This window comes from Manacus vitellinus, unplaced genomic scaffold, assembly GCF_001715985.3.
Source record: "Manacus vitellinus isolate BGI_N305 unplaced genomic scaffold, ASM171598v3 scaffold_6_pilon, whole genome shotgun sequence".
In the NCBI taxonomy this organism is placed as follows: Eukaryota; Metazoa; Chordata; class Aves; order Passeriformes; family Pipridae; genus Manacus; species Manacus vitellinus.
The window spans coordinates 7,074,232-7,087,355 of record NW_021940750.1 but is presented as its reverse complement, the minus strand read 5'-3'; the positions used below and the strand labels follow the sequence as shown (position 1 = coordinate 7,087,355).

The following is a 13,124-nucleotide window of genomic DNA, read 5'->3' as shown; positions in this document are numbered from 1 at the left end:
TTATATTTTTAAAGAATTAATTATAATTATAAAGAATTAAAATCATGGTTGTGATATTTATATCTTGTGAGGAGGTGTTCGGTTACGTGATGACTGAGTGGCAGCGTGGATGGAGGGTCCCGGGACTTGGTGCAGAGAGTGGTGGGAAGTGCAGTCTGGACATGGAGCATCACAGAGCAGGTGGGAGGGAAGTAGAGGGGCTAATGCTAATGAGTCCAGGGGCTTGGCAGGGTGGGGGGGAACCAGTGAGGAAGAATGAATGTGGATGACCTGAGCTGAACAATTGCCTGAAAAAAACCTGTGCGACCTGAAAGCCCCATTAAAACACTGAATACAAGCACTAGGAACAAATTTACTGTGTACGGAGATGCTGTTATTATCAAGTCACTTTTCAGGCTGGACCCTGCTCTTGGGACAGTTTAAGTGACAGTGTGGCAGATCAGAGAGCAGGAGGTGATGCTTCCTTCTACAGCCAAGACTGACAGTGTCACCACCTGCCATTTTTTCAGTATAGCTCCCCTTCAGGAAGGATAAGGGAAGAAACAAGGAGCAACTAAGGCAGGAAGTGCTAGAGGAAACAAGTTATAGCAATAAAATATGAATTGTTTCAATAGTAACAGATCAAATGTATTCATTTTCCATTAATGCACACTATTCTTGAGATAGCCCTTGTCCATCAGAAGAGGAACAGAAAGGCTCTCCAAAGGATATCCCCAGCTGTCATGAAATAAATGCCCACTACTAAAGATTTTCTTCCCCTTCCTCTCTGTTCCCCTTCCAGGAGTAGATCTGCACCAGCTGTGGGAACAGGCATCCCTCAGCTGCTCCACACACCTTGCAAACAGTCTTTCTTCCACATCCTTTCCTCCCACTTGGGACCTGCACACTGTCAGGTTTAGACAATGAGATTTGAGTACTGTTGAGCAAAACTATCAATATATTCTACCTACTGTTTTCCCTGACTGCACTGTGCAGTGTTAGTACAATCTCATCAGACGTGGCATCGCAGAAATAGCTGGGGAAAAAATGAGCATCTTCCTACCTGAAGCAATCTCAGCTCTCTAGATAAAAAATCTGTGCTATCCTTTCAGCTTCTCAAAGTTACTGTGAAGGCTCAGCAGGCCCCCTTGATTGAGAGACAGTTGGGTTCTCAGGGCAAGCTCTGCACCCTTCATTCAACTCTTCCCACCACCTCTTCTACCAGATATACAGTTTATCACCCAAAAGGCCAGAAGTTCAGGTTTTCATTTTGGCAGAAATGCTTTCCCTTAGGAGTTCCCCTGCCTGTAGCCTCTTTAGACAATGAGGCAATGATTCCACTGCTGTCATTATACTGAATCAGCAAAATGTGCTTAGCAATTCCCCCTTGTTTCATTTTAGCTTTTCCCCCTTTTTTTTTTGCTAGTACTTGTACTAGCACCTCTAATGCCTTATTATTTTATTAGGAGCAATTCAGGTTTCACAGCAGATATCTCTTGATTGATCCTTTTTGGCTTTCTTTTCTCTTTTAACCAACCCTCTCTCTCATTGATGTCTAAGGGATTGCTGCTGCTCTGTGAAATTGGACGCTGCTCCCTCCTCCAACCCTTGACCCACAGCAGTCATGAAATGTAATTAATGAAATGAGATGAGACAGCCCTGAGTGCCCTAAGGGGCAATGGGAACCTGCTGTGGTTACAAAAGTGTATGATTTTAATGCCTCGTGATAAGAGCTAGGACAAACAAAAAGAAATAATTACTATAGAGCAGGTCAGGGAAACTTTCTGCCTTTTATGACCCTTTGTTTCACAGGGTCTTTTCATTCTCCTGCCTTTTGAGATGGGGAAGACCAGAGGTAAAGTTTAGTGTGGACAATCACAGTGCAAGCAGATTAGTTGTTCAGTATGATGAGACACAATTAACTTAGTTAATTACTTGGCAGACGTAGGCAAAAAAAAAAGAAAAAATGTCTTAGAGTATTTCCAGTATGGACTAGGACAAATTTCCTTTGATTTATTTCATATATGCTGTCTTTCTTTTGTAAAAATGTGCCCCTAGCCCCAATCCCAGTGGAATTCCTGAATCACTTATGTGAGCAGACACGGTCCTTTTCCCAGAAAGCTCTTTGAAACTCATCCTAGTGAGGATTAGAGGCTATATGCCTTAACTGACTCATCATGAAGCAAGCCGGTGTAAAGGCCAGGTGATTTTCCTACATGCATATAATTTACTGTAGTCTAAGTTAATTATAAAGTACTGTTAAAGTATTTTACAATAGTGCCGTTAGACTAAATAATATACCAATGCAACCAAAAAATTATCTACAGCAAAGCTTTGATGCTCAGGACTGTGATCCTCCAAAGATTTAAGTGTATTCTTAGCTACAGCCCATGACCCTATTTAGGTGAGTTTCCCATAATGCATAAAGTTACATGGGTGCAAAAGTCTGCAAAAACAAAAAGGGTAACATACAACAAATAGTAACATGCAACAAATGAACAGTATGACACACACTTCCTATTCATCTCATGGTTCTCTGGGGAAAGTCCTACCATAGCAATCCGGTTGTTGTCTCATTGGGCTTTTTGTGGGCATCTTAATAGAGACAAGCTTGAGGAAAATACTGCAGTGAACTGGTGGCAGAGAAATCCTTGCATGCATCATCCCTGGGAAAAGGGTCTCCCGTTGTTGTTGAGAAGCTGACTAATCCCTACAAAATAAAAATAAGCACACCAAAAAAAAAAGGATAACAATAAAAGCTGTACCTCTCTGACATGTGACTGAGCATTCAAACCCTGATTCTCTTTCTTTCTTTCTTTCTTTTTCTTTTTTTTTCTTTTTATTTTACCTGTCAGTTTAATAGCCTACACAGAGCAATATGTGGAATATGACCCTTTTATAACTCCTGCTGAGCCTTCCAATCCCTGGATAAGTGATGATGTAGCATTGTGGGACATTGAAATGAGGTAAAAAGTAATCAGTAGTCTTAACTAATGTTAGAGTTTTCTTGCCATTTCGTTTGTATGCTCTTCACACTGCCCTGTTTGGAAAGGTAGTTGTATGTCTGTGTCTTTAAAAGATTCAAGTACATAGCTAAAGTTTATCACTTGTGTTTGTGAATTGTTCAGCCCTTCCACTTCCATATGGCTTGAGGTATGGCACTCTGTAAGTCAGGTAACGGATGTTCTCATACCTCTCAAGAACACACACACTTTCAGGTCTAGGAGCCTACAGCTATAGGATATACTTGTTCCAGCACATCTCCTTTGATGCTTGAGAGCCTGCTCTCTGCTCCTCACCAGCTGCAATGCTCCAGCCCTGCTTGTGTCTTGGAATCCCATGAAAGGTGCTGCTGGCAGAATAGGATGGGTTAGAGGGCAATGGCCATTCCTGCTTTGCTGAAGTGGATTTGGCACAGGAGCCAGAGGAATGTAGCTGACATGTAACCTGTGAGACTTGGCAGGTCAGAATTCTAGTAGATTGATAAAGTGACTCTTGTTCTCATGTTGGTGAACAAACTGGTTTGTCTCTGGTATGGTGTCTAATAGGTGGAAAGGAGGAGGAATGATTGTAGGACTTTCAATGCCCTGCACCTCAGAGAGTTTCTCCAAGAAAAACCCCAAGCACAGCACTGCAATGGAGATCATATTTTTCCCAATTGATGCTGGTGCAAGGGAAGTCTGGCCTGTGTCTACATCTCTTGCCATCATACACTATCCACAGCCCTCACAGAGGGGCAAAAATTTTCCTGCCTGCCACTGCAAGTCGCACAGCAGGTTTGAATGGAATCACCATGCCCCATATCACCTTCAGTACTCAATCACATCCTGTGGCCAACTACTGCATTGGCTCAGCAGCTTCTCCTAGTGTTTAGCTGCTGCCATTTGGCACCAAATCTGAACAGGGAGTTCAATTTAGCTAATATTTGATAAGAAAATGCTAAATCTAATCCTATCTGTTCTTGAATAATAATTTAAAGTTAGAGATACTATTGGTATCCAAGAAAGCCAATTCATAGGAAGGAAAGGGGAAGTTTTTTCCCTGTTTAAAAACCACGTGGTCTGGGACGTGAAAGATGCTTTCACCTGCTTCTCTGGTAGTCACAGAAATCCATTAGTTCCCTAACCTCTGCCCCTCTTCACATAATTTTAATATTTAGGATTTCTCTTTTAGTTAGTTTCTCTCATTTTCTCCATCCTCCCTAGTAGGGCTAGTACCAGATACAGCCCTTGCAAAATACTGCTCTGCAGAAACCCTCACCCACAAAGTAATCCAGGCATCCATTATTTCTGCATCTGTTGAGGTAGCTGTAAATCCCAGAAAAGATGTCTGTGTCCCTGAAGAATACAATTAACCTGATGTCACAGCCTTTATAGGAATTTAAAATAAATGCTTGGCTTCTGCTGTGATTTCAGAGTTAAGGAAGGTGATTCTCCTGCCAATGAAAAAGAGAAAGTTGTATTGTTAGGAGATGGAAGAACAAACAGCTCTGTATTTCCATTTTATTCTCTATTGTAAGAGAACTCCCTGCATCTGCATCTAGTTGCAACTTGCATGAATAATTAAATGATCCCCGAGATCCCCTTGTGTTGCCTGCAAAGCTGTTTCCTCAGTTAGGAGAGCAGAGCCCTTGCACAAGAAAACAAAGAGCCTCTCACTTCTGATGGTAAGGCTGGCTGCTGAGTATGGGCAGCCCTGTGCCACTACAGTTCATCCTTCATGGCAATCGGGACTTGGGAAATGACACAGAAAGCATTCAATTTTAGACAGCACTTTGGCTTTTTTTTTTTTTTTTTGTGCTAGAACATTGTGCAGCAGCAAGAAGAACAGCTACAGATCTCTGGATTCAGCAAGAAATTCCCTGAGCTTAGCTTATGCATGGCTCTGCACAAACATAGCTTTTGTGTCCCAATGCTCAGGCTGGCTCACTTAACAGGTAGGCTAAGGCATCTGCACCCTTGTCTGCAGCACTGCTGGCTCCTGGGTGAGTGCAGGAGGAGCCATCTGGAGTGTGCTGCACTTTGAGTGAGGAAATGCCTATCGATTTTGCTTAGCCTTTACACCAAGAGGAAATCAAAGCAGGCATTTTATTTACCCCTTTGGCTTAGTTGTCTTCAGCACAGATCGCCACTGTCCCCTAAGGCTCCAGGATTAGGAATCACTGTGGACATGACGAGACATGCAGTTTAATAGATATGTACTGTTAACAATGGCTCTACTGTCACAAACGTGAGCAGCTGAGCTGTATTTTAATGGTTGTCTCATAGTATGACGCCATCACACCAGAAGCTTTCAAACACTTTGTGAGCCCGGATTACGCTCTGATGCGGACTGTCTTTTAGGATCCTCATTGTGGTTCCCATGCACCACCTCTCCCCATAGGTGTCTCTGCAACATGTCTGGCAATTCAAACAACAGCTTATGTAAGTTGGTGTTAGTGAAACTAGTGAAACCTTAGAGAAAGGTTGTTAGTGATTTTGGGTGCCTCTGCATCTCAGTGTCCCAGATGAGACACTGATTATTGTGGAGAGTAGGAGGAAGATGCTTTTTAGGCTTCTAAGACTTAGGCATGCAAAAATCAGAGGCACTGAAAAATAAAAGACCACAAACCAGTAATCATTTTTAGAAATCTTGTCTGTGCTGCTTCTTAGTGAAAGTGCTTTTTTAATGCAAATGGGGATCTGAAAATCTGAAGCCAGTTCCAAGTGACCAGCCAGCACTGTGTGGGACACAAGGAGATGATTTGGAGCTCACCAGTGTTCCAGGGAATACTGCTGGAAAATTTCTGCCTTGGCATGTAAGAAATCCTAAGGTACATTTGAGGACATATGCAAGCAGTGCATAATGAATAATCATTTGAGTATGGTATCCTGTTCTTTGCATGAAACCTACCAGAAGTTACTCTGAAAATCAAGTAATTCACTGTCTCTCTTATGTATGTAGCTATGTATGTAGCACCCAGATAGTACAGTTGCTTTAATGATGACCCTGGTCTTTAAAACTTCATTATGTTATTTGCTAACTTGTATTTCTGCAAAATCTTGAGAAAAAAACATCATCTCATCTGATAATCTTCCTCCCTTTGCTGCTTAGCAGAAACAACAGCAGCTGCTCAGACAGCAGGCAGAGATGCACATTCCATCTGTTTTTTCCCTTCTCTCTCCAAACAGCAAAGAACCTAGTCAGCAGCGTGTGAAAAGATGGGGTTTCTCCATGGATGAGGTGCTGAAGGATCCAGTAGGACGAGACCAGTTCCTTCGTTTCCTGGAATCAGAATTCAGCTCAGAAAACCTGAGGTGAAACCTTTTTTGACTTGAACTAAATGAATGCAACTGATGCTACTCTCTTGCATAGGTGAAGTGCAGTGTTTGGTCTATCTTGAACTGCTAAAAACACCTATTTGAATAAAGTTGAAAATGGTAGGATTTGGCCCATAGCACTGCTACAGATGCCTATATTAGACCTATGTAAGTAATCTCAGAAGCAGTTTTTAGCAGAGCCAGTGTTGTCAGGTATCATATGCAAAGGTTTGCAAAGTTGAAATAGTGTGATGAGACACAGCAGATAGCTATTAAGCCTCCTAACAATATATAGGATTTACACGTGTATTTGTGGCAACAGTTGTGTGAGGGAAACAGTATAGTGATCATGTGGCTAAGCACTGTAGCAGCACTGGCACTGACTAACAGGTTTGCAACAACTACTTTTAATTCCGGCACCTCCTAACTATTCGAGAGCTTGACTCACCTTAATAGCATTTGGTCTATGTGGGGATTCTGAGTATCTGACTTCTCAAGTTATGAAAAAGACAAAACTTTTATTATGAAACATTATGTAGACACCCTTGTGATACTACATCAGACTGAGAGTCTATAACTCTTGTGCACAATTCTGCTGCTTTAACTACAGCAGGAATAAACAGCAGTAGTAAGTTGCCATTAACCAACACTAGATGAAGATAAAACCTTTCCTGTAAAATCCAGGTCCTCTGACCTTGTCCATAACTCCAAGATAAAGTCCCATTGCAGAACTGATGAAAAGACATTGAAAGTTGACAACAGCATGCTTCATTCTGAGGTAGCAATTCTTCAGAGAATGCCTGTCTCTTCAGCCCTTCCAGCTGCAAAACTAAGTGCTAAACACAGCTCCTTAGGATTCATTAGTCACCCTACATACCCCAGAACTAATGTATTAAACCATTTCCCCTTATTGAAACCAAGTACCTTCTCACACTGACAGAAAAAGAGAGGTCTAGCTAGATATTCCCCACAGACCCTAAACTAAACTCATAGCCATGCTTACATAGCAAGGATCAGTCCCCTTCATGTCCTAGCATTAATCTGTATACAGTCACAGGTTTAATCATCCTTGTCTTGAATCTTAACACTAATTCCAAGCCTAACCCTGAAGTTAATTTTAGGGAAAGCAGCTCTTCTGCTGTGGAGAGCTAACATATTGTTGTATCCTGCAGATACAACCAAGCTGCATCAAGTCCCATAACAGCAGAAGCACATGTACAGTGAGCTCTGAGAAATTGAGGTTCCCAGGATTATGTTGAAACGGAACTGCGGCAAACAGTGGGATTCATGTTCAGGATTGGAGGTATTTAAATACTACCTTCAATGCTGGGTGCTGCAAAGTCCAAAGAAAATGAGAGACGGCTCATGCCAGCCAGAGAGGCAGCCTGAACAGGTAGAGGTTGATGATACTCAGTGGCTGAGGTTACGGATTAGACTCTTGCCTGCCTGTGACAAACAGCCCAATTTACTGTAAGGGTGATCTATTTGGGCAGTAGCAGGAAGCTGACGAGCAGCAACAGCAGAGCAAGCAAGGGAAAGCTTGAGTTAGTGTCAGCGTGCCACTCTGTGCTTTTGTACTCCTGTGTGGGATCCTTAACCTGCTCCTTAACTGAGGTAACAGAGGTCAGAGGCACTTCATGCATTATCTGCAGTAGTTCTCATCTACTCGTTCCCCTGGTTAGTCCTAGAGACACAGAAGGATCCAGCAGTAATGGAATTTGACTGCCCTAGATGTGGCGGTATCCGGTAAAACCCACTTTTTTATGGAGTCTGAATTATGGTGCAGAGGCTTTGTTGTGGTGCTGTGGTTCTGTCTCAGTATATGGTATAGGGACCTGTTCTTGTGCTTCCTTTGAGGCAGTCCTGTTCCAGAATGCTGAGTGAGCATTGGCAGGGATGGCCAGAGAGCTTTGCAGGTTCACTGGCAGAACTGTGCCTGCTCTTGGGATTTGGAAATCTGCTGTCAACTGAGCATGAAGTCAGTCAACTGACCACTGTATTTATCAGATTTGCCTATCCAAGGGGAAATACAAAAAGCATGCAAGCAGCAAAACAGTGAAAACTCAATGCAGTTTTATATTTCTTGTTTTTAAAAACCTGAAAGTTAAACTGTTAGATAAACAAGGGAGTGTTACTAATTACATAAATGAGCTTGGAAGTTTATTGCTGAAAAGGTACTGAACTTGCATATGCTGACTGTACTTATGTACAGTGGTGCTCATTTGCAATTAAATTGTAGTGAAGTGCAAAATTAATATACTGTATTAAAGTACTCCTAAGATGGGTGTTCTGAAATATATCTGGGGTTGTGCCAATGAAATCCAGCAGGTTTATGACTAGTGGGTGTCCTCCACATTCATCCTACTGAAACAAATGGAGAAAGTTGCATTATGAGAAGGCAAACATACCTCCCTTGGTCAGTCGAAGCTGTTCCTCCTGCTGATGTTCATTCTCTTTGGTTTTGAGACGGCTTGTAGTGAAGGGAGGTGGCAAGTCAGCAGGCTAGCATAGAGAGGTTAAATCCTGCATCCTTTGTGGAAGACATGGGTATCATTCTTAGTTAATATGGGAACTTTGCTATAATTCTTAGGGTATCATTATCATGGTATATCGTTATTATCTAATACTGGATAAGCATTAGCAAGCCTGCTTAAAGCTTTAAATAACAGAATGCAAAGGCAGAAATATTAATGAAGAAAACTAGAATAAGGTGGATTGGTAACAGTGGTGCTTGAGAGAAGAAAGTGGCTCTCTGTAGGGTTCAGGTGAAGCAGAGAAAGCTCTTCAATTCTCATTTGGAGTGTGTGGCATAAAGGAAAGCAACTGCTGGATGCTTAAACACGCAAGGAAAATCTAAGTTACTCTCAGCAGCAAGGTTGGTATCTGTCTCACCTAAGTTTACAGCTTGGAAGGATGCACTTTTTTCTGTATTATCCAGGCTATATTTAGAGAGAGACAAGAGAAGCCGAAGAAGAATCAGTGAATCACCTGGGAAGGATTTGTTTCAGTTTTAAGTGGAAGCAAAACTATAAGGACCTAAATTACACTGTAAAGTGCTTGTCTCTTTTTACCATAAGCCTGGGGAGACTGATTCAATGACAGTGTCTGCATGGTAGACATCTACAGTGAAATGAGATAGTCCCACCAAACTCTGGGAAGCTGTAAGGAGTTTTTGATGGCACAGCATCTAGAACCTTGCTAGAAAAATGACATTTGTAGTTAATCTTTCAAGGAGTCTTGCCCCAGTAACTATCCAGAGATCTGGGAACTTTTGCGGCCGGGTTGTATTATCTCTTAGGAGTGTCAGTGGGATCTTCATTAGCGCTGGCCGGAGCCCTGTAGGCCAGAGCCTGTGTTTAACTTAAGGCACATGAGAAAACCTGGAAATTCCTGGTAGCACTAGAAAAGACTTCATGAAGTGTGTGCTTGAGAATGCCTTGAAATGAATGTAATCCAGTAGTATAGCAAGAGGACCAAATTCTGCTCTTATACCCAGTGGTGCAAGTCCCAAATCACAGGGCTGATCGTGGTGGGGTATTTCCATATTTTCCTAGCTGAGAAAAATTGGTCCCGGTGGGGGTCTCGGGTGAGGCACTGCCAGATATAGCAGCAGACTAGACTCAATGACCTCCCAGATCTCCTTCCAACTGTGTTTCTGTGTTCTAATAAACTTGCAGGATCATGTCCACCAGTCTCCTGGGCTCGACTGAGCCCTGCAACTTACTTATTTACTGGCTGCCCATTATTTATGGGGGAGCAGGAAAGCCAGTCAGTTGGATATTTTTCTCTGTTTTTATTTTAACTCTTTTCCTTTCTCTCTTTTATATCTCGTCTCAGTTGCTGTCTTTCATCTACAATTTGTTTTGACTTTGCTGATTTTTGAAGTACCCAAAATATAGTAGACAAAATTCTGCTTCAATTAAAAAGAAGGAAAGGAAAGGGAAAGGGAAAGAAAAGGCATCAGAGAGTTATTATACATATTTTATGACCTAGGAATCTCCTGGGACATCTTGAGATTTCTGAGATGTTCATCTAACTGATGGATTGATTTCCTCTCCCCCCCCAACTTCAAAGAGTGTCAGCTGGAAAGAGACACAGCAAAGTGGGAATATCAGACATGGGAGTTTCACCCAAAGGAAAAGGAGGCTGCACACCTGTTTATAGACCTAAATGGGGAACACATGATGCTTTGTGGGAATGCGCTGTGGAGCTGGTAGTGCATGGATGCAGGCGGTCTGGGCCTTATTGATTGTGAGCATATGTTGAAAAGGGAGTTAGCCAGAATGGAATTTTACCTGCAAGAAAGTGTTTATATCTTACATGACTCATAATGGCTACAACGTGTTGCCAATTACTTTTTTTCCAGGTTTCATCAGGAAGAGAGAGGTTCAGGCAGCGAGGAGAGCTGGTGTATTAAGTAAACACACACACGCACACCCCAAGCCCCTAGTTTACTGAACAAAACGCGTTTCCCGAGCAGTTTCCAGGCAGTGCCCCCGCTCCCGGAGCGGCTCTGCCGTGCCGGTGCCGGGGCAGTGCCGTGGCCGGGCGGGTCTCCCCCTGTCCAGCAGGCGGCGCGCCACAGCGCTCCGCCGCAGGGCCGCGCGGGGGCCGCGGGGCTGGACGGGGGCGGGCTCAGCGCCGGGCCCGGGGCTCGGCGCGGAGCGGGTTCGGCGGGTTCGGTCGGCGGCGGGCGGACGGGGCGGGCTGCCAGACACAGAGAATAAAGGGCTTTCCAGCCGCAGAGAAACGGACAGGCAGCAGGGCGAGGGACTTGCACTGTGGGTTGCTGGGTGCACGGCTTGGGAGAGGAGAGCAGAGCACAGCAGAGCAGAGCAGGGGAGGAAGGACGGTGAGGGGAGGCCTGCGGGACGCTTGCCCCCGCCCCCACCGACACTGCGGCCGCCTCGGAGAGTCTCCTGTGCCCCAGCACACAACCTCGCAGCAGCCCTGCGCCCCCAGCTTGCCCACCGAGGACAGATTTCTGCTGGTCTTGGCCACGCCAGGCTCACAGTACCAAGAATCTGGCTGTTAAACAACAAAAAGATGTGAATATTGCCCCTGTCTGAGCTGCATGTAGATTTATACCTGTTATTTTCATTTATTTCCCATCCCGACTGAGATGTTCAAAAGATACTTCTCTTGGTGAATGAAGTGAGAACAAGGTTTGTGAATGGCTAGAGGTGCAAGACACAGGAGGTGCACCAGATACTGACATGGAGCTGCTGAGGCAATGAGAGGTGTGAGCTCAGATTCCAGCCTCCTATTGAAGACTTGGTGATTTCTCTGTCAAGCCAGAGGAACCATGTCCTCCCCCAAGAAGGGGATACAATACTGCCCTTATCTTGTCAGTTGTTCCTCAGTCTCTGGAATCATCCATATTTTGCCTCTTGATCAGGTTTTAAAATTAATTGTTTTAAAACATACCTTCCCTGTCTTGCCCCAGCAGTCTTTTCACTGAGGGACATCTGTGAACAGCAGTGACCAAGCACTCTACAGTGCCCTGCTGGGAGGCAGAGCAGGTGTACTGAGGTTCAGGATCTCTCTGTGCCTTAAGGGAGCTGTGGAGGATAAAGTGCCACTCTGACATATCTTCTGCAAGTGATAGCAGTTTAATTACAAGCTGGATGCGGCTGGAATGGTTTATGCCACTGACAACACTAGGGCATCATATTATCAGCCTTTGCCAGACCTTACATGCTGTTTTATAAAGGATGAAGAACATGTGATCAGTGCTGCTGTTCCCTCTGTGCAGACAGTCCCTGTGCCAGTCCTTCTCTGCTTATAGAGCACCTGTGGAGAGGACACACAAGGACATCTCAATCCTCCCCTGCCCTGTGCAAGAGGTGTCTACTGGAAATCTGTTTCCTACAGAAGGGGAGGAGGCAATGCAGGATCTTCTGACTCTTTGTGAACTTGGGGTTGGGCTTGCACTTCAGAAATTGCAGAAGTGATTCAGGGAGTGCATTTGCACTTTATAATTGAGCAGAAATTCCAGCGCAGTCACTGTGTGTCTGCTCATTTCCTGGACAGAAGTACCTGGTTCTCTCTTTTAAATGCTGTAAATCCCATAGGGAGCTCTGCTTATGCATTGGCTTCAGCATGTATCCTTATGGCAGAGAATTTGCCTCGGAGTTGAATCTGTGGGACTGGGTACCCCTCTTTGATGTTCCTTGATTTTCAGATGCCAGCTGTAGTGAATAGCTTTGAAATTTTTACCAAGACAGAACTCCCCTTTGCCTTGAAGAGGACATCCAGCCTTGGGCATGAACTCACAATTGCTTGCAGTAAAAAGAGCTTGTTCTTGTTACTGTCAGGTTGGTCTGGTTGGTTGGTTTTCAGATTGAGCCAAATGGTTATTAAAATGGATGGTGCTCCTGTTCTGGCAAGCTGTCACTTCACAGCGTTCCCAGTTCTCTCACGAGTGTGCTTTCCCAGCCCGCCTTCCTAGGGGCAGAAGATAAGCCAGCAGAAAACATTCTCTATAGCCAAATGTTTGTCTGAAGTGTCCCAGCTACTCTGCAATGATTAGCATCTTTTCTCCTATGCCTTTTCTACATTCACATGTTCCCATTGCATCTGAAATTGAATGATAAAATATTTTCAAGTAACAGAAGCCACATATGGCATCAGATTATTGCAGTGTGAGTGCTACTCTTTACTCTCGGCATGCATGTGATAAGTGGGGTGTCACAGTTCAAATAACAAGGCAGGACACCAGGTGCACTTAACATCTCATAGATGGAAAAGGACCAACCATGCACACACCTGCACCAACCCCAAATACTCTGTTTCAGTTTATAAAACCAAAAATCACTATGTGAGCACCACAAGTACGTGACTCCA

The 13,124-nt window shown here is 43.9% G+C and overlaps 1 protein-coding gene across 4 annotated transcripts in view; it reads left to right on the top strand.

The window, feature by feature from the left end:
- Positions 1-13,124, top strand: part of RGS6 (regulator of G protein signaling 6) — a 265,417-nt gene that overhangs the window by 209,199 nt on the left and 43,094 nt on the right. For 3 of the 4 annotated variants that reach the window (XM_008927554.2, XM_018082732.1, XM_018082733.1), the window contains exons 13-14: positions 2,835-2,945; positions 6,150-6,275. In XM_008927554.2, the coding sequence (XP_008925802.2) occupies positions 2,835-2,945; positions 6,150-6,275 (237 nt within the window). The remainder of the gene's footprint in view (positions 1-2,834; positions 2,946-6,149; positions 6,276-13,124) is intronic. The other variant, XM_018082734.1, reaches the window with a different exon arrangement.